General features: G+C 40.5%; 1 protein-coding gene across 4 annotated transcripts in view; it reads right to left on the bottom strand.

The window, feature by feature from the left end:
• Nucleotides 1-22,249, bottom strand: part of MAGI2 (membrane associated guanylate kinase, WW and PDZ domain containing 2) — a 764,770-nt gene that overhangs the window by 15,533 nt on the left and 726,988 nt on the right. For all 4 annotated transcript variants that reach the window (XM_086474407.1, XM_086474391.1, XM_086474398.1 and 1 more), the window contains one exon: nt 7,655-7,793. In XM_086474407.1, the coding sequence (XP_086330533.1) occupies nt 7,655-7,793 (139 nt within the window). The remainder of the gene's footprint in view (nt 1-7,654; nt 7,794-22,249) is intronic.

A 22,249-nucleotide genomic window follows, 5' to 3' on the forward strand; every position in this document is an offset into this window, starting at 1 on the left:
ACAGATATTTTACTATTGTTAGAGCAGAGAATTCTTAGTAAGTTTAGAACAACTGAGTAAAAAGCTTATATGTAACAGGAAAGAAGTATTTTTGTAAAGCTGAGACAAATAAGCATGCTGTAAGTCTAAATATTAGTGGATGATTGAAACTACTGTGCGTATATTCAGGACATAGATTCACCTAGACTACAGATGTGGAATACATCTTGAGGTGCTTTCTGAAGGAGTCATAACAAATCAAAAGCAAAAGGTTTAATGCATTTCAGAACTGTGCCAATTTATTTGTATGAAAAATCCTTGTATTGGTATCATCTCTGACATTTTTTTGTTTTGTTGATGTGGTAGTGCTGAAACACAAGCTGAGAGTTTCTTCCTTCAAGAATGACTTACTGCTAAATAACTTCTAGCTTTTATCTGTTAACCAGCAAAGATTTTGTCTATACTGAAACTTTACTTTTTGCATACAGAACTCTTCCCCCCTTAAATAGCCAAAATTGAATCTAAACTCTATTTCTGTAAAATCTCATCAATGCTGTGAACCCACGGGGTGAATTTTGTACATTATTTAGCACCATGTGAAGCAACACAGATTCCCAAAATGCACAGTGCAACTCCAGGACATGTCTTTTAATGAAGTCAAACAAGGGGGAGGAAAGAGTGAAAGAACTACTAAGTCCATAAAGAACCAACCAGCCCTGTGACACAGATTCCTTGTTCACCAAACCTCAATGACTTGAGGGACGTCAAAGACAATAAACAGGGATTCTTCACATACATCAGCAGCAAAAGGAAGATCAGGGAAAATGTGGGCCCTCTGCTGAACGAGGCAGGTGCCCTGGTGACTGAGCATACAGAGAAGGCAGTTACTGAATGCCGCCTTCACCTCAGTCTTTACTGCTAAGGCTGGTCCTCAGGAATCCCAGACCTTGGAAGTAGGAGAGGAAGCCTGGAGGAAGGAAGACTGTCCCTTGGTCAAGGAGGATTGGGTTAGGGAACTCTTAGCTGGACTGGACACTCACAAATCCATGGGCCCTGATGGGATGCATCCATGAGTGCTGAGGGAGCTGGCAGATGCTATTGATAAACTGCTCTCCATCATCATCATCTTTGACAGGTCATGGAGGACAGAAATGGTGCCTGAGGACTGGAGGAAAGCCAATGTCACTCCAGTCTTCAAAAAGGGCAAGAAGGAGGATCTGGGAAACTATAGACTAGTCAGCCTCACCTCTATCCCTGGAAAGGTGATGGAACAGCTCATTCTGTCTGTTATCTCTAAGCATGTGGAGGAAAAGAAGATTATCCAGAGCAGTCAGCATGGATTCACCAAGGGGAAATCATGCCTGACCAACCTGATAGCCTTCTATGATGACATGACTGGCTGGGTAGAAGAGGGGAGTGCAGTGGATGTTGTCTACCTTGACTTCAGCAAGGCTTTTGACACTGTCTCCCATCACATCCTCATAGTTAAGCTTAGGAAGTGTGGGACAGATGAGTGGACAGTGAGGTGGGTTGAGAACTGACTGAAGGACAGAGCTCAGCGAGTTGTGATCAGTGGTGCTGAGTCTAGTTGGAGGCCTGTGGCTAGCGGTGTTCCCCAGGGATCAGTACTGGGTCCAGTCCTGTTCAACACATTCATCAACGATCTGGATGAAGGGACAGAGTGCACCCTCAGCAAGTTTGCTGATGACACAAAACTGGGAGGAGTGGCTGACACACCAGAAGGCTGTGCTGCCATTCAGCGAGACCTGGACAGGCTGGGGAGGTGGGCAGGGAGAAACCTAATGAGGTTCAACAACGGCAAGTGTGGGGTCCTGCTCGTGGGGAGGAATAACCCCGTGCACCAGTACAGGCTGGGGGTTGACCTGCTGGAAAGCAGCTCTGTGGAGAAGGACCTGGGAATCCTGGCAGACAGCAAGTGGACCATGAGCCAACAATGTGCCTTTTAGCCAAGAAGGCCAATGGCATCCTGGGGTGCGTTAAGAAGAGTGTGGCCAGCAGGTTGAGGGAGGTTCTCCTCCCCCTCTACTCTGCCCTGCTGAGGACTCCAGATGTGGCCTCCCTGGTTCTGGGCTCCCTGGTTCAAGAGGGACAGAGAACTACTGGAGAGAGTCCAGTGGAGGGCCACGAAGATGATGAGGGGGCTGGAGCATCTCTGTTATGAGGAAAGGCTGAGAGACCTGGGGCTCTTTAGCCTGGAGAAGACTGAGAGGGGATCTTATCAACACTTATAAATATCTGAAGGGTGTGTGTCAAGAGGATGGGACCAGGCTCTTCTCAGTGGTGCCCAAGAACAGGGCAAGGGGCAATGGGCACAAACTGGATCACAGGAAGTTCTGCTTCAACATGAGGAAAAACTTCCTTACTCTGAGGGTGGCAGAGCACTGGCACAGGCTGCCCAGGGAGGTGGTGGAGTCTCCTTCTCTGGAGATATTCAAAACCCACCTGGATGCAGTCCTGTGTGACCTGCTGTAGGTGAACCTGCTTTAGCAGGGGGGTTGGACTGATGATCTCCAGAGGTCCCTTCCAACCCCTACCAGTCTGTGACTCTATGGTTCTGTGATTCTGGCTCTCGTGGCTCTGCGCGTGTTAGCATCACACTGTAACCTCGTATGCTCAGGGCCAGATCCAGTTTTCCAAGAGAAAGCAATAGGAGAGTTTTCCAAAATCTCAGTGAAAATGGGCCAGAGTCTCTAAAACTTACAACTTTCTGCAGGAGCTCTTAAGCAACTTAAAACTAAATGAAAAACTACCAAACATGAAAAGTATTATTTTGAAGTCCTTCTGTAAAAGCAGGAAGGAAAATGTATTAGCTCTCTTCTAGGTGTTCCTCACAGGTGAAATTCAGTGTTTCTGCTGTCTCTGCAGTGCCAGACAGAAAGCATCTGGGGCAGGAGGTTGTGCCTTGCTAGAGGAATGGAGTCCACCTACAAGTGTTAACTGTGCCTCAACCTCCTCTACCTTTACACCGTGTTCGAAATTATTTGGTTATAAGACTCAGATGCTTCTAGAAACATATATATTTTAATGTAGCTTTGAGTAATGAAAGCTCCAGTTGGGAAAGGCTAGGAGCAATAAGCCAGAAGCAGCAAGATGCCGGGACTGCTGGGACTGAGAATGGAAACATCCCAGGCTTTCCTAAGGACCTTCTTCCACAAATATTTAGAGAAAACTGTGGTTTTTCTCAGAGAAAAAAGTAGCTTCTTGGGGCTGATACGTCATTAGAACTAACTTTCCTCTTGCAGAACTTATTGCTGGGTGGAGATGTTGTTATTTGTTAGTTTTACTTAATCTTTAATGTTGCTATCTGGGGGCTTTGTGAACAGTTTTCCCGTGTTTTGCCTTTAGGGATGTCGCTTCATCCCAATGTTTGGCTGCGCAATGTACATGTCCTTCTCATGGTGTTTATACAGCTAATGGTTAAGGCCTGAAACATATGAGCATCTGTAATTAGGCTCCCACAGTGTGAGCAGACAGATTTTTAAAAGTGCTGCACACCCAGGAGCTCCTGCTGAAGTCAATAACCTCTTAAGTAGATGAATACACAGGGAATTACGTAGCCATTGCAAGAAAAATCTTGGTCTGTCATTTTGTTCAAGTTGTACTTAATGCCGGTCTGAGAAGTTCTCAGTGCTACTGTGATGACAGAATTTTGTGTCCTGTGACATGTATGAAACCTCCCACTCCCTCCAGCCAGACTCCATGGGCATTAAGTACATTTTGGGATCAGGATTCCCAGCAATACCTCTAGTCTTTCTTGAACAGTTAATATGATTTCTTTCTATGACTTGGTTCTTTGAAGAAGAACTGGCTGGCAGACTGTTTCCTATGAAACACGATGCTGATGTTCTTCGGCTTTGGATGAGCTGTGATAATTCACCTTCAGTGGAAGCACAGTTCCTCAGGCTATCCTTATCCTCAGCAAACATGTTCTGAGATGCTGGATGATAAAACATCTGTTTTCTAAGCTTCTTTTCTGGCACCCTGCTGTGAAACCAACTATCATTTTGGATCATTAATCATATCCATGCTCCTTCCCATACATTCTGACGCTACCATGCATGCTGCAAAGGGGATTTCTCCCTCTGAAGTGCTCTGGGATCTTTGGCATTTTGTTTTCAAGCAAAATCAGCAGCTGGAGTTGAGGTAAATGATGCATTTGCAACACACATTATTTCTTCCCTTAGGTTTGAATAGTGCTTCAGCTCAGCCAGATTTTTCTGAGATGCACTTGTAGGTACAGATTTCCAGGCAGCATAAACTGACATAACTCAGGAGATTTGCATCCTCTCAGCAACTTGTTCTTTGTTTCTTCACTAAGTGCTTTCTTCTTTTTGATCCACAGTCTTTTCTTTCACAGATCACTTTCTCACCATTGATGTTTTTTCCTTAACACTGGTTTTAACTGATGTCGATCACATCATCATTCAGACACTGACGTTTCTTGCACTTAAATATATACCACCATATTTTATACTAACAGAATCATAGCTCTGGAATTTAAAAAGCATTGGTTATATTGCACAAGGAAAATTAAAAAGCTGGATACTGAGAGGCAATAACATGAGGATTTTTGACTGTTTGGTTTAGGTTGTTATAGGTGAGCTTCCTTCTTTTTAATGCTGTGAGTCTGAATGCCACTGCTGTTGGAAAGGTCTTTAAACACAGCGTTACTACAACTGACTTGGGAAGTCCCTGACCATTTCACTTGTCAGAGACTGAGAGAGAACATCCAGGAGAGGACCCTGGTACAATTGCTCTGCTTCTATATTTGTCCCTAGGCTTCTGCTGCACACCACCATTGCAATCCAGATACCAGCTCAGTCCTCCAGCCTTGCATTTTTATACTCAACTAAGTCTTATTTCCCACTGATGGTCTTCAGAGCTGGACCCTAATGAGTACAGGACATATTTCTGAAATGTACATTCTAAAAAAAAAAAAAAAGGCTGATTATTTCAATTAAAAAAGCTCCAATTAGTCTTGTTATATCTCAGTTGTGCAATTCTAGCGGGAAGAAGACAGAACTACTAAATATTGACTAGGTTATCTGCTGTCCTCAGGACCACTTTGTCCTCGAGCTTACTATCACAATCTTCTGTGTGTTCAGTTTTCCATTATATAGAAAGGACGTTCTTTCTTGGGGGTGTGTGTGTGTGTGTGTGCTGTCATTAATATCCTGACAGACGTTCTTTGCAGCATGATGACTTACCCTTGAGATCTGGCCTTCTTGAGACATGCACTCCTGTTTTAATTGTTCCTGGTTGTTAATTTCTGTTTTTAACTTTCTAAGGAGGCTGCTGTTGGTTTTTATGTGCACCTTCTGTTTGTTCTTAGAGTATTTTGCATTGCTTTGGGAGATGACCTAGGGAGGACTTTAATATCTCAGTTGATTTCAACAGGCATCTTCTTATCTTTGCTTCCATTTTGCCTGCAGACTGGACACAGCACTAACATTTCCCTGCCTGTGTAATGCACATATTAAGAACTGCAGACATGTGAATGTTATCTTTTGCTGTAATGCTTTCTGTAGATTGCGTGTATGTTATAAGGTAATTCCTGAACACTTTTACTGCTTTTTCAGTGCCATAGGACAACACGGCTTTTAAGCACAGCTACTTAGTTCTCCTCCTGTATGGAGCTGTAAGCTGGGGATGCAGGTAGGGAAACGATCTGATTAAACAGCACTTCTTTGTAGCAACTTTTATTTTGCAGAAACCTTTATTTTTTACACAACTAATGCTAGGCATTCCAAATGCCTTTCTGAATGGCAAGCATGGCTTTAAATAGTCCTGTGAAGTCATCTTGTTTCTTTCTGTTAGCACTATAAACTGTGCCTGGATTTGTAGTGGTTTACCTGTATTTTTTGCTCATGTTCTTCTGAAGAAGGGAAGGCTTGTGCAGATTTACACCTTTAGGGAGATTTGTTTTCCCAAAACAATGTTATTTACACTGAACTTTTTTTACACCTATTTAATTTTTCTTATGATTCTGGGATAATGAACAGATTTGTAAGATTATATAAACATAGAAATTTATTTTGGATCTCCTGTAAACCTAGGTTTAAGGGCCATCCAGGGTTGGGATCTTAAGACAGTCAGATTTGGAGTGAGTCTGAACTGCAATCAATTCTTTGTTCATAGCAGTCTCCAGTGACCCCCCCCCTCAGATCAAATTGTTTTCTGAGAAACTAGAGAACTGCTTGTACACGGTTCTGCTGTTTGAGAAGGATTACTACTGCCATGTTAATCCTGGACATTTGTTTGTTCTTTGTTTAAAATTTATGCACCTCTCCCTACAAAAGAGTTTTGGAGGTGATCTGAATCTCCGTTGGAGGTCTCTCTGAAAGGATTATACACTGGTTAAAACTGATATTAAATGTCTTAGTCCAAATTTATCATAATCCCTGAAAGGCATTTTGGCTTTGTTCCTGCTCACCAAAAGTGTAACTCACTAACTTTATCACCAGATGAGTGGGCCATGGCCCATCCTTGCTTCCCTTACTCAGAAGCTCTTGAAAGCTGGAAAAAATGCAGCATACACTATTTTGAGTATTGCCTCAGCCACAGAATTTGCTTTAGTTTAGAGAAGAAAATAGTGCAGTTACCATGTATACTGACAGCTGGCAAAGCGCTGACTTTCTGCGGAATTGACTTTAATGTCTCCAACAGAAGAGATAAATGTATGCGTTGGTAACAAAGACTGACCTGAACCTACAGTTAAGCCTAAGCATTACTTTGAATTTTCATATGCTACTGCAATTTCTGATTCTAGTGGGAAATGATGCTGGAACTTCAAAAATAACATTAGAAAAATTTAATAGAGTTTTGGACCTCCTAGCATAAAGAAATCAAGGAATTTTCATTAAAAAATCCCTTTCCAGAACTTACGTAAATATATGACATTTTCATACCATACTTTAGAGTAAGCCCTGATTTCAATTTTAGAAAAGAGCCTTTTGTCTTTGGATTTACCTTTGGATAATTTATTTTTACTTCTTGTCATTTCAGTAGTGAAATAAGGTTTCTATATTGTCTAAATGACTCACACTTTTGAAATACTTGAAAAAATCCCAGAAGTCCCACTGAAACAAAACATGAGAAGAATGGATCCCGCTTTCTCATCACAACGAGCAAAGTCTCCTTTTTTATTCAGAGCTGGCTTCTACTTGATCATCTGTGTGTATTGTCAGTTATCTCTGGGTGAGGTTGTCAAAGAAAGAAGTACATTCATGTTAATGCTTTGAGTTTAAACCTGAGCCACTCAATTGCATGGCAACAAGATCATCTGCTGTGGTTGAAAATGTGCAGAGAAATACCAATAGAGGAAGAAAAAGACAGTTTATGGACAAATCAGCAACTCCCAGCACACTCAGAGATGTCCTCAAGGTGCTTCCTCCAATGCACATCTTATAAGCCACTGTCTGTGTTAGGAGGGCAGCAGACAACAATGATGTACACACATATATAATCCTGAGCCAAGGAAACACTTAAACATGTAATAAGTCCACCTCTACTCAGGTAAGCACTTAGATCCATGCTTACTGTGTCCCGGGACATTACAATATATAAATATCTGCAATTGCTACTTAACTCAAAAGCAATATCATTAATTTATATAGGTTCATGCACACAGAAAAATGTAAAGATGAAAACCCACCATATTCTGGGACCTGGCCTGTTCCACGTTTCAACAACAGTCGCACTCTCCTGCCTCCAGACTTGATTAGCTCTATTGCTCTGGCATGTGTCATGTCCCTTGTGCTTTCTCCATTGATTTCAATTATTTGATCTCCTACCTGTCAGGTAAGAAGAATATTGAGTCAGAGAGAATTGCAGTAAAATGAGCGTTTCAGAAAGAGACAAATTCAGTGGATCACAGGTTACTTGAATGACAGACAGACACATCAAGGTAAATTTGTTCCTGTCTGTCTGAGGGATATTACTGGCAGATTAAATAACCTCCAAACTGGATTCTGAATGTCGTATATCAAATGCTGCTCGTCTTCTGCTAAAATCAGTATAATACATTTGTATCTTGCCTCACGTCTTCTACATGTAAGAGGGTTTTTTTTGAATTGCTGGATATGTTGGAATCACTGGAAACATTATCTGTCCTACACCTTAACTTGCAGTGCTGTGTGGGCCTGAGAAGACCTTTGCTACCTTTAGCTTTGCTGTTTTCATAGAGAAAAGAGAGGTTCAAAGCACCAGCACAAGATCCATCATTTGAATATCCAAATCTTCATAGTAAATTTTGATACCAAATTAACAGTTGTTATGAAGGAGTAGGGAAGTGATTGTGTCCCTGTACTCGGCACTGGTGGGACCACACCTTGAGTACTGTGTGCAGTTTTGGGCACCTCAGTATAGCAAAGACATTGAGGTGCTGGAGCGGGTACAGAGAAGGGTGATGAAGATGGTGGGGGGTCTGGAAAATATGTCTTATGAGAAGCACCTGAGGGAACTGGGGTTTTTAAGCCTAGTGAAGGGGAGGCTGAGAGGAGACCTTATTGCTCTCTACAGCTACCTAAAGGGAAGCTGTAGCGAGGCTGGTGTTGGTCTCTTCTCCCAAGTAACTAAGGACAAGACAAGAGGAAATGGCCTCAAGTGGCACCAGGGGAGATTTAGATTGGATATTAGGAAAAATTTCTTCACCAAAAGGATGTTTGGGCATTGGAACAGGCTGCCCAGGGAGGTGGTGGAGTCACCATCATTGAATGTGTTGAAAAAAAGTGTAGATGTGGTGCTTAGAGTCACGGTTTAGTGGTGGGCTTGGTAGTGCTAGGATAATGGTTGGACCTGATGATCTTAGAGGTCTTTTCCAACAAAAAAGTTTCTATGATTCTATGAAGCAAACAAATAAGCAAAGTGCTATGACATAGGACAAGCAGATTTACTGGAGTTCTTACAAGAGCATGCTTTGCACTATTGATCCACAGAATCCCCTGGCTGAGCTGTCTAGTTAAAGTGGCCGACTCCAGGGCTCTGATTACAGATTTCTTCCACTCATCTCCTGGCCAGCTTTCCAGTCAGAATTAGCTTCATTATTATTTTTCTGCCTCTATTTCTACAGCTGTAAAATGGGTCATAGATGCCTCTGTCTGCCATCCACCCCAATCTCCCTCCCAGCTTTGCCTCCTGTCGGGATGTCTTGGTTTTAATTTTCTCGCCATGAGAAGAGCTGGCTGGAAACCTTCTCCATGAATAGGAGACTGGTTGCTTTCTGCTGTGCCTGGTCAGTGTGGCAAACAGCACATGTAGGAAGCAGCAGCTGCACAGCTTGTTTGGTGCTGCGATACCACAGCCACCCACTTATTTTGTGAGAGAGTTAAACAAGCAACATGGTGAGGTGATGTGTGATCCTCATATCAGCAGCACCACAGCCTTTGGAGTTCATGTTTTGCAGCTGTGTTGCAGAAGCCTCCCAGCCCCATGGGAGGGGTGACCTAAGGGAAGGCCAGAAGGAGGGCTGATCTCCTGGCGCTAGTAGAGGTGTTGGTCTAGATGACAGGCGGCCAAGAGGGGTGTGTGAGGGTCTCAGTTGAGCAGGTTCAGCAAACTCGCTTGTCAGTGCCAGAGGAGCACATCTGCTTGGCAGTATCACACCTGCCTTGGTCCACATCTATGGTTTGCTCACCGTGCGTACCCACTACACTAAAATAACAATGCTGCGTACCTCCTAGAGAGGGTTTTAAGGAGGCTATACAGATTTCAAGATGATGGGTACTTCCTTTCCCTCTTACAAGCCTGTCTTGACAAAACGAGCTCTTTGCTGGCCTTGGACATTGAAATGTTTTCTGTTTCTTTGCTGTTATTGTATTTCTGTCAACTAAAAGTGTAATCCTTCAGAGGCTTTCTTTCCTTCCTGAGTTTGAAATATAGTATTTACCAAGTAAATGTGCATAATATGTCAACAAGACTATAGCATCAAAGAAAACTGAAAGGGATGTCAAGAAGGTATCTAGTTCCCACTTTTGTTCAGAAACAGAAAGAATGCCACTAAAAGCAATATGGCAGTATTTCTCAATGGGAACTCATACTTTGTCAATAGGAGTTGCAGCTTATTTTAAGAACTCTCCCAGGATTCTGTATGCAATCTATGCCAGTACTTTACTTGACTAAAAAGCCATTGATCTGAATAAAACCTCTCAGCCTTGCTATCACACTTTGTAAATACTGCAGAATGAGCAGTAGGGGAAAAAAGTCAGGATTATTTTGTGCAAAAAGGCCTTATTTTTGCAGTGCAAATTTTTTCCTTAGCCAATTTTCTCTGTTAGGAAGAATGCATTTGGTTGTACTATGTAGTACGCAGTTTTAGAAATTTCTGATGACCTCTAGGCCTCAGTGACACACAGGGCAGCTGCTCTCTGGGTCATGGAGAGACCTCCCCCAGGTTTGGCCATGCAGGGCTGTTTTTGCATCAACCTCATTTTGGAGCAGTTAGTAGGATGTAGTTGCTGCACACACTCACAGCAAAAATGGAAAATCTCTCTTGCCACTTCTGTAACACAGGCAGAAGATGGATTTGTAGCGTCCTCACAAGGATACTAGTCAGGCCAAATACGGCCAAAATGCAACCATTTTGGGAGAACTGGTTTCTAAATATGAAACAATAAACCCCTTGTAAATATCCTATAAAAGTAAACCCAGATTTTCCAAAGGCTTAAAGACCTTTGTTTTTTTTTGATTATGCTGCTTGGACACACGATGTTTTGCAGAAGGTACTTAAAATTATCTTGTTAGTGTGTTTTGAGAGAAGTGCCAGATTAGATCAGATGAAGGAGGTGTTTTTAACACTCCTTGATAAATATCCTTTAAAATGAGTACTGATGAAACTGTGCAGAGCATGTACAGTCCTTCAAATAAAATCCTTTGCACCCTGGAGCAGACAGAAAAAGATTTTAATACATTTTAATATGTAAAAAGGTTAAGTTAATGTCACATTTTTCTCTTGCTGTTTGCCTTTCCTCTATTCTCATTGGCCAATATATAGGAACTATCTTGTATTAATGTAACCTTCTCTGTATTTCAGTGGATTAAACTATTTTTTTTCTCTGTAGGCAGCATGTAGCTGATTTGATAGTTCCTTTTATTATAAAATCTTATGTGCAAATCACACGGGAAAACTTAAAAAAGGCCAGCATCTTGGTTATGTGACCGAAGGAGGGGAGACAAACACACCTGTAAAAATTAGGTTCTCTGAAATTTGCATGAGAAAGTATGAGACCAGAGGTAAAATGAATAGTTGCAGGAGCAGCACACATGACATTTCTTTATACTTCTCTTCTGGATCCTTCCAAGTGTGCCCACAGTCTCCAAACTGGAGATATTACTAAGGTAGGGGGTAGGCAGAACAGATCAAAATGAAAACATTCTTCCCATGTGGGAGCACATTATTAAGCACATTATTAACAATATTCCCAGAATGAGACCTTTGCCTTTTTGTAACACCTGAGATTTGCGACTCATGGTTAGCTTGGATTTCGAGATTATCCCCAGCAGTATTGTCTGGATAGTTGTACCCCATTTTACATCATCCATCTGATTTCTCCACCCTAAACCAAGCACAGTGCATCTCAGTGAATTTTGTCAGATTGACTATTTTAGCATGAAATTTTCATTTTGAAATCTAAGTCAGTTCCTCAAAGTCCTTCTAAACCCTTTATGAATGATGCCATCTTGGCAACAGCAAATTTTATTTTATTACTTATCAATAGGTCTCCAATTATTAATGAAATTACTGAATTGAGCTAGTTTCATCCTAGACTGCTCAGAACCACACTTGCAATTTCACACTTGTAATTACTATTCTGGAGCAAGCCATTCAGAGCAGCCTTTGACGGGAATTATTTTCAGTAACCACATTACAGTGATTCCACACAGAGTCTATTTCCCCATCCTTTTTCTGTGAATTTCATACAAGGTGCTGTTAAAAGGTGAAAAACAGATACTTCGTACATTCTCCTTCCCCTTTTTCTACAATGAAATAACAAAGAAAATCAGAAATAAGAAATGAAAATTAGACTGATATGACAATATTTGCTTTCCACAATTTATGTTTATGAACTGTTTCAACTTTTTGTTAATTTGTCACAGATTATTTGTGAGAATGAAAGTTAAAGGAACTTTTATGTATTATTTGACTTTAAAAATAGGGAATATGCTTTCCTTTCTCTAGTCTGCTACTAACTTTCTTGTCCTCCGTGACTTCTTGGACATAATTACTAATAGTCTAGAAATTACTTTCTCAGTCTCTGAGCATACATGAACATCAGCATATTCAGCTGACTTGAATCTAAGTATACTTTAAGCAGTTTTCTCCTTGTTCTGATTTATGCTAATTCCTCTTTGTTGAAGTTGATATAAGTTTATGGTCCTTCTGAACATCTCAATGAAGACCGATACAAAGAAAGCACTGAGTATTTCATCCTTCTCCACATTCTCAGCAAGCAATGATCCTCTTTTTTTTCCCGTTCTTTGTATTTCTTCTAATATATTTATGTTACCTTTTCTTGCTACCTTTTATACTTTCCTTGCAGACTGCTCCGATATCATTCTGACACATTTAATCTTCCCTCTGCATCTAGCAGGACAGCAGCCACCTAACAGGTGTTGCAGCATCAAGCTTTGAGTGTCTAAATCTTTTATTGGGTATGACCCTGTGGCATTAGCTGCTCTCGTGGAAAGCGATACATTTGAATGTCAGACAAATATTTTTAAGAATCATTTCAGCAAGCTGCCTTCTGTGGAGATATAAAGCTTTTCAGATGAAACACCAGAATACTTTAAAAAGTAAACTGAAATGTAGCAACATTATTGTATTGCATGGCATTTAGGTCCTCTGTCATTTTACACTTTATGCATTTCATTTTTATCAAGAAAGTAATAGAAAAAAACAACTCCCCAAATCTGGAGAGTTAACCATCCCTAAAACAATGCCTTCAGCTCCCATGCCATACGTTGCAGTTTTTGCACGACAGCATGAGAGGACACATGTATCTTAATCACCAAATTTTAATCCACAAATAGCAGGGAAAACGTTTGAGAGCACAGCCCTTGAAATCCAATATTTTAATCTCACCCAGCCACAGACTTGCCTTTGGCTCTTTGAAATAAACTTTAATTTGAAGGTGTCATTACATGTGATCTGTGTGCAGAGCTGCAATGAATGCATCCCTTTGCAAGGCTGGCAGCTGTTTGGTGGCCAGTCACGCGAAACAAATGGATGGATGCCTTCCCATTCCCAACAGCCAGGTCCTGCATCGCAGGACACTCCCCGAACTGGCGTCAACTCTGATTTGTAACCTTCCTGGCAGTCTTCAGCAAAGACTACAAAGCCGGAGTGGTCGACCTCCTCACCTCCAGACGTTCCCACCAGCTTAAGGTTGAAGCGCGTTGGCAAGCCATCCTGGGAAGCTTGCATGAGCTGCTGCCTGAGCTGTATTTATTCTGAAGAAACACACTCTTTGAAGCTATGAATCTGGCAATTTTACACACATTGATTTCACATTGTGTTTCTTTCTTCCTGCAGAATGTGGCCCTGGCTGAATTTCCATGCTGCTTGGGATAAATGCTCACCCAAATCCATTGGTTCCCCTCCTGACCTGATGGCATTTGATAAAGAGAACACTCCTCTATTATATTCTTAAAACGTGCAAGCACAAAATAAACACTGAACTCTTCCCCATCCTTAATATTTTTAAATTTGAATATCAATGATTTAAATGTAATCATGAGAGTAGTTTGTGCGTATGGGAAAAGTCTCTCAAAAAAATTTGTTTTGGTTCAAGTTAATTCAGATGCTCCATCCATGTATAAGAGCAACTGAGCTATAAAATTGGGCAGCATGTTTTCTGGCAATAATGAGAAGATAATATTCCTAAGGAATGTTTAAGTGACATCACTATTGATAGGTTAATTAGAAAGAAAATTGTAAAGCTTCTCTGAATCATTAGAATAAAGTGCCTCTAGTACATGTGAGTTTATCTGTGGAGTCTTTGTTCTGGCCATATTTTATAGTAATTATTACCTGTCTTGTTAAAAAAAAAGCCAACCATACATATAAACAGAATTTCAAAAGCAGGTTAAATCAGAAGGAAATACATACAGCTTTAATGTAGTAAAGAGGTTTTTCCTTGCTCAAATGTACCTTTAAACTACTGATGATAGCCCTTATGAGAGCCAAATATGTTTGCCTTTGTCAGTACATAAGGAACGGTCTCTAAGCAGGTGTATATTTCCCAGTTGCACGAAATGAAATTAATTGTGTATGCACACTTTCATTCTATGTTAAATGAGGAAATCTAATGGTAAAAGCAGCCTCAAATGATTTGTGCAGAGGGCATTGCTATCTGTCATTTTATTAATGCATTTTATAATTAAACCTCAGGAAAGAGACTAATTACACTTAATTCCTTTTATACAGGCACTCTATTTTTATAACTGAAACATTTTTTGCATGTTATTTGTTGCTGTTATTACTGTTAATGAGTCCAAAAGGCTGAGAGATTGTCTGTACTTGGAGACTGAATAGCAACTCCAAAATATCTGTTTTGGTGAATTTCCAAGTACTGTCAAGCCCTAATATCGTTGCCTGGAGTTGGGCACAGGCTGGATATCTGCTGTGCAAATTTCCTCACGGCAGAGAATCTGTACTGCCTGAAATCCCAGGTGTAACGTGTAGCCTGAGCAAAGATATGGGCTATTTCTAGTCTTGGACTCCCTCCAGTGCATTTTAAGTATGTGAACTTGGGTGTTTCAGTAAGAGACGTGGCATTTCTCTTTGGAAGAATTGCACTAACATGTCCCATGCCACTTTTGAAACAACCACTCATGAAGGTTTAGAGTCACAAACCTTTTTTCTGTGGGCAACCAGCTGTTTAAGCAGATGTGGCTTCTTACCACTGAAAATGTTGGGCCCCTTGTTCCTACACAGAGACGTTCTTGCCTCCTGCCCAAAAGGGGAGGCACGCTGCAGGGAAGAGAGGGGCCATAGGACATGGACTGAGCTGATGCAGAGCAAGAAATGGCTTTCACACCACTCCTCAGCAGGTGCTCTAGCTTTTTTTTTTCTTTTAACTTTTTCACCTTTTCCTGAGAGAGAGAGAAACATTAGAAGTGCTATTACAGAAAGAGCTTGGAAAGTGGAAGGTGTGCATGACCGAGTGTGAGTCTGCAGGGGATGGGGGGTGCAGGCAAGAGAAATGGAGTTTGCAGTGCTGGGTGGCTAACAAGACAGCAAAGTGGCCTTCTGGTACCACAGTAGACTTGAGGCCTTCTGCAGCATTGCTGCAAAGTAATTTGTGTATATGTGAATTAAAGGTGTCAAAGATAAAAGGAAAATTCATTATCTTACTGCACTTAATTGATATATCATTTAAAATAGAGCTAGGATGACTCAGTGTAGCATAATGTAATATTGCTAGCATGTACTTCACCACTACAATCATTGATGGGAACCAGTAGAGACTGTTAAAAAGGAAGACAAAAATTTTCTGCTATCTTCTTGATGGTCTCAGGCAGTTCCCATTAGGCAAAAGCAAAGCAAATTCAAGATTTGACAAGCTGATTTTATAGATCCTACACAGAAGCCTGGGCATGGAGACTGCTTCATCCAAAGTTGCATGCAAATAGCAAAACAGAAAAGAACATAAACTCTGACAAGTTAAATTAAAACCACAAAAGGATTTTAAGGTGGAAAAATGCCAAAACGTAAGAGCTAAGAATATACTTTCAAACATACCAGATGTGCAGAGCCCATCAGAGAACCAAGACCTCAAAAGACAGTTTGGGTACAAGGTAGAGACTGCAGAAAAGAGTTAGATGAGATGAGGGCAGAAAAACTCCTGCAGAGGGTTTGCTCACCACAGGGGTGAGTCTGAGGCACAGACTCCAACAGCAGGGTCAGTGGCAAAGATTTTATAACAAACTGATGAAATATATAGTAAGAAACCATCAGAAGTAGATGGCTTTCACCTTCAACTCTAGGGGAATTTGGATATGAAGCTGCTGAACTAGTAGTTACAGAAAATTGCTGAATAGCAGACGAATGGGAAGTGGCAAGTGTGACACCAGTCTTTAAGAACAGTCCTGGAAAGTAACCAAGCCAGTCTCATGTTCAATTGAGCAGACGGAGGGATGCAATAAGGATGATGAGGGTTAGTTGGCGCATGGATAATGATGATATAGTGGGGAAGGGTCAGTGTGGTTACTGTAGAGGGAAGCCATTCCTCACAGATCTGTTGCAGGTCACTGGAGCTCTCAGTGACTATATAGATAAATGTGATCTGGTTAGTATACTGACATTTTCAGAAAGCTTTTAATAGTAAAGCCTTCAGTAAAGGCTTTGCTGTGGGATGAAAAAGAATAGGATCTTGTAGATATGAGATTAAATTCTAAGAAAGAAATGCTTTAAATAAGTGGTCAATTTTCACAATCAAAAGACCTTACCATAGTGATTGTTCTGTTCAGCATATTTGTAAATGGCACGGTGAAGAGGTTGAAGATCGGAGTGATAAGATTTGCAGGGAACACAATACCATGCAGGATTGTCAAATCTAAACTTAATGTTAAAAGCTGTAAGCAGATAGCACAATACTGTGTGCTAAAGCAGCAGGTGAAATTCAGTGGTGCTAAGTGCTAAGCGCTGAGTACAGTACACGTGGAAAATTACATACACAATCACTCTAAATTAACCATTACCCCTGAAGAGACAGATCTCATAATCCTTGAGGTTAGCTCCCTGAAAATGTCAGCCAGTCAAAAAAATAAACAGAATATTAACCACTAGGGAAAGAATAGAGAATAAAGGAGAAGCCATCCTAATGTCTTTAGGAGTACTAATATCTTAAAAACTGCAGATTGTTTTGGTGCTTCCACCTCCAAATGAGTGTGATTGTAAAATGGTTCAGAGAAGGCCAATGAGCCTAGTCAGGCGTAAAGAACAGCTCCCGCATGAGGCGAGATGACTGGTAAGCTTCAGTGAGAAAAAGGTGGATGTGATATAAGTCAATAGAATAAGAAACGATATGGAGAATGCGGAGGCAATCATAAGATTATTTTATGTTAGTGACAAACAAAAAAGCTTTTTTCAAACAATGCAAGCATTTTGATTTAGAATCCATTGACATCGTCTATCAGGAATGCCAAAAGCATGAGAAAATTCAAACAAATGGCTATAAAAAATAGTCGTAGATTCTAAATATGAAAATTCCAGCATAAAAAAAAATCTGTAAACTGCTGATTGCCAGGAGCTTCAATGTTGTTATACCCAGTGAAGAAATGTTTCATACTTGTCCTATATTGCTTTCCTAAGCATCCTCTACTTGTCCTTATTGGAGTGAGCATACTGGGCTGGGTGGGCCATAAGAATGGGCCTAATATCTGTATCCTTTACCTTCATAGGTGATGTCTCTCAACTTCTGCCTGTTGTGATTTGGGAAAACACAGAAGAGAGGCTGCCTCTGTCATTCCTGTTGCTAGACAAAGTGTTTCAGTCATCAGAGTGGCATCATTTGGCATCTTCATTTTTTCCTAACACTCTTGATTTTTAATTTTTTAAAGTTAGGGCTAATTAATTTTTTAGACCTGAAAACTTTTCTAAATCTTCCATAAAATACAGATTTCAATATGTTGCCTGCCTGCCAAATAAGTATTTTAGTCTCCAAAATTCATACTAAACCATTTTTAGCAAGATTATTAACTCATTCCTTTCACTGCCGGCTTGAAGGATTTTGCTATCAGGCATAAAGTTACATGGATGTTTTGAATGTGTCAAATTGAGTACATTTCTGCAAGAACGATGTTAATTGCACGTGTGAGAGGAATATTTTTTCTCCCTTACCTTTCTGCAAACAAATTCTAAAAACCACACACAGCTGTTTCGAGAAATGCTGAATAGTAGTTCACCTACAGTTAATTCACTCTTGATTTATTGAGCTTTTATGCTGTCAAAATATATTCAGGATCCCTGAGGACTTCAGTTTGCATTTCTTTGTTGTGCAGACACAAGAATGTTGATCAGCTTTATGTCTGCACGTCAATATATTCTTCCTTGAGTTCTGCCAATTACAGTAAGCCGGCATTAAGCTCCTCTTGCCACAGGTTGGCATACAACTAATGTGCTCAAGTATCCCAGTTGAATTTCCAGAGTTCAGATCAATCACACCTAGTCTCACTACAAGTGACGTTGGACAGTGATGTATGTAGTAGGGAATTGGTGTGTGAATGAGATTACCCCAAGGGGACATGCAGTTCGGTGGGAAAGCATAGCTAACATCTTCCTGTGCTGGTCAGATGGATCACAAATCACAGAATAAGTGGATGGGACTAACAATATCTTTGTCTTTGTGCTCCATTGTGATGACAGTGTTGACATTCACTGAATGCTTACTGTGAAGGTAAGATTTATATTACTGTGTAAAGTAAGCCAGGTATGCTGCAGGTTTTAAGAGTAAGTGCTACTTATGTAGAAAAGGTTGGCTACTTAACTGACATGAATCACTCTGGAGGCATTTCTCTTTCAGATGTGTGCTCAAGTCCTTAGTCAAACAGAGGCTGGTGGAGCACTGTACGCTCCTGGAGTATACTTCTGTCTCTTATGTGTGGGCATAATGTTAATATTTTATATCTAAATAATAGTGACTTTTCAGTGGGGTTTCTGACAGCCTTCTCAAGCCCTGACTTGTGTCAAGCACTCAGCAGCTGACTCTTTTTGGCTCTTAGGACCCTCCACTGCTCCTTCCACAGTTATGTTTGCTTTGACTAGAGTAAACTTGCAAGAGGATTTCCAACAGCAATATCCACTTTTCTCCAATATTCTGAACATAGGACTTCACTGTCTTTTGAGACTTGGAGACTTGCATGAGTCGCTCATCAGTATATCTCAAAGTCTTCAGCTTTTCTTCTGATGCAAAATAGGAATTTGAAGTTTACTATGGCAAAAATTAAGGATTACACTAGTCAATCATTGATTTATTTTTGGATACAGTGATTGCCCTAGATGTTTGTAAGAAGGCAACAACTGATCAAGCGATTCTTGCCTTTTTCCCATTTCCTTGCTGCAGCATTCTTGATTGGATAAAGAAATGCCTCTAAAGATTTCTGTTTACTGTAGAGTAAGAAATTGTTCATTCTTCCTTTTGGGCTTTTATTGGATGATCTCTGACAGGAAACAGTCCTGTGACTATCAGTGCTTCTTCATAGTTACCACTTTCCTTTGGCAACAGGACTACAAAAAGCTGAGATAATGCTGCAAGGACTCTGTTCTGGAGGGACTGAAGAAATATAGCAGTAATGCGTGGAGAGTAGAATCACAGATATTAGGAGAAGGCGCCTGTGTGTGAAGCTACAGGAACTGCATGTGATTTCTGGCACAAAATTTGGCTGTGGAATCTCACAAAACAGTATATGTGACAGTCCACCCATTTCTGCCTGGATTCTGTCTTCTCTGAGATGCAAGACAACAGCTACTAAAAAGACATTTTAAAAAGAATGATGATACTTTACACATGATGAAATGGACTTAAAAGAAGTGTCTGTGGAATCTGTATTATTCTCAAGACTCAGACAGAGAATGATTCCTTAACAGGTGGAAACAGATGACTTTGATCTTTTAAAAACCTAGAAATCAAGGTCTGCTAAAAATGGATACAGTGATAAAGTGACTAGATGAACACGAAGCTAAATGTGTGCAACAACAAGCAATCAGGAAAGCTGAAATGGAAATAACCCATGATGAACACAAAAGACATAGGCTTCTGCTTTGCGTCATATAAAAACCGTTCCAAACACTGTAGGGACATAATTAACTAAAGCTGCTCTAAACTTTTCCTACTTTTCAGCTCTTCCTATCTATTCACTGAACCCAGAATAGGTCAAGTGATTTCTGGTGCCTGACTTGAAACATCTAGGAGTCTCCTGATCCGGGGAGATAGGTTTATATCCTCTTGTTAAACTCCACCGTTACGCAGCGTTTACAGAGCCCAAATAGATAGCTACCTACATACTGGCTATTCCTTTGAGAAGCCCGAAGAGTTAGTCTTGATCCTATTTCATTTCTTCTGGAAGACATAGTTAGCAACAACCAACTGTTGCATGACACCCTACTGTTTAGAAACATGTCCTCTAGGTTTTTCAAAGGGGACTTAAAATTATGTCTCCTATGGCTCAAGAGAGGGCATTAATATCAGGTTATGAGTCTCATAGGTGTTCTGTCCTTATTGCGAACATGAATGCACAAATCACGTTGTCAGAAGGAAAAACCCAGAAGCTGCCTGACCTTGTATTTAGGACAATCATAAAGAGGGAAATGTCAGTTTTGAATGCTGTCAAATGCTCATACATGGGTTTTGACAGCAGTTTCAAATGTAATGCTTATGCCTTCCACAATTTGAAACTTCAGTTCTGTTTCTTTCTAAATGAGAGACAGACTCCCTCTTGTCTGCCTGACTTTTTTGACTCTTGGTGCTTGAATACTGAATTCTCCTTTTTTGCTAGGAATAATTCTTGGTGTAGGTGGATAAAATTTCCTGAATAATCACAAATAAGGTTGGTGTGAACTCTTTTATCATGGGAAAGGACGAAACACACAAACGGTGCTAGTTTGTGGAATGTTGTCCATAGCATGGCTTGGTTACTGTTGTGATTCTCCCTATGCTGCTCACTCGGCAACCTAGAACAGACCAAGCAAGGCCACATAGAAACCTATGCAACAACACAAAGCTTATAATTGACACCGCAAGAGCTTCCTGTCCCCTGTGCCTATTTTTAACTCTGTGTTTATCTGAAATAAAGAGAGGGGCATAGACTGCAGGAAAAGCCACAAACTGGATTGAAGAGTCAAAGGAGGATTGCAAAGCATGAATGATATAAAATTCTGCAGTGCCTGTATTTCAGATGTCTGTTCTGCAAATATGTAAGAAAAATCTACAAAAAGACGTGAAAAAATAATGTAATGTTAGGAGATATGATGAAGCTAGAGATAGGGCTAACTGGTGTACATGACTGAGAAAAATGAGCTGACAAGACAATGAAACTAGAAATGTCAGAGATGAGAAGTATGACTTTTGTGGAAGTTGTGAAAAAAAAGAATGTGACTCACAAAGTGACAAAATGACACAGATGACTGTTGTGTATAAAAACTGACATTTCATCCCCATTCTTCCTGAATTTCACATTCACTAAACCCATTTGTGCAAGATACTCTGTATTTTTACAGACCTCAGCCACAGGCTCTTTGTTTGATGCTGGTTTCAATAAACATGCTGGCTGCAGGAGGTATCATTCAAGGCAATAAGAGATCTGTTGATTGTATCTCACATGTCTAGTAAACACTATGACCATCCTTAACAATTCTCCTGAGAGCAGTCAGTAGCTCCCCAACTCTAAAACAGGAAGAGATAGAGATCTGCAGGCAGAGCTGATCATTGTCCTCAATGTGAGACAAAAATAAAATATGAGTTATTGTGAGCCTTATCTAAATAGACCTGTAAAATTGTCGCCAGTAGTGTTTGTATCTTCAAAGGCTGTAGGGACTGTGCTCCACATTGACCATGTTACATCCATCATCTCTGGTGGCTCATTCAACTCAATACTACTGTCATTGGTAGCGTGTGTGCCATATTCTTGCCCTACTCTGAGACTAGGCCTTGCAGCTTTATTTTTAAATATTGCCATCACCAACTAGTTCCACTTTTTTTCCCTGATGTTAGGATTACTTGAGAAATAGAGTCCTGATGTGCTCAGACTTCTGCCAGTTTGGGATAAGATATCAAACGTACTAATAATTCTCCAAACTTTTCTCCTGGCTCTTTTAATACATCCTTGTCTTACAGAGCACAGACATGGTCCTATTCAGTCCTTTTTTGCCATGGTGTGGACAGAGTCTTACATTTCTGGTACTCCCGTATCCTGAAAAAGAAAGGAGGATGGAGATTTTTTTTTTTTTAACTCGGAGCTCTCAGCGAGTCTATCTGCCATTTGAAGTTTTGGATAGTCATGTTTTCTTTTGTAGTCTTTTCCTTAGACCTAATGAAGCTTTTTGTTACTCCTAATTTGCAAGATACCTTGCTCTTCGTGAAAAATTCACTTAATTTACTGGAAGTATTTTGAGTCACATGCTTCAAGTTCTGTAAATCTTTGCTGTGGTAGGCTTTTCAGAATTGACCATTGTAACTTGCTCTCTGCTCGCCTGTCAGAATTAAGAGGGATCTGTATTTACCTCCAGTGCAGCTTTGAGGTTCCCTGGAATCTC

The sequence above is a fragment of the Leptosomus discolor genome, chromosome 1 (genome assembly GCF_034619465.1).
Source record: "Leptosomus discolor isolate bLepDis1 chromosome 1, bLepDis1.hap2, whole genome shotgun sequence".
Lineage (NCBI taxonomy): Eukaryota > Metazoa > Chordata > Aves > Leptosomiformes > Leptosomidae > Leptosomus > Leptosomus discolor.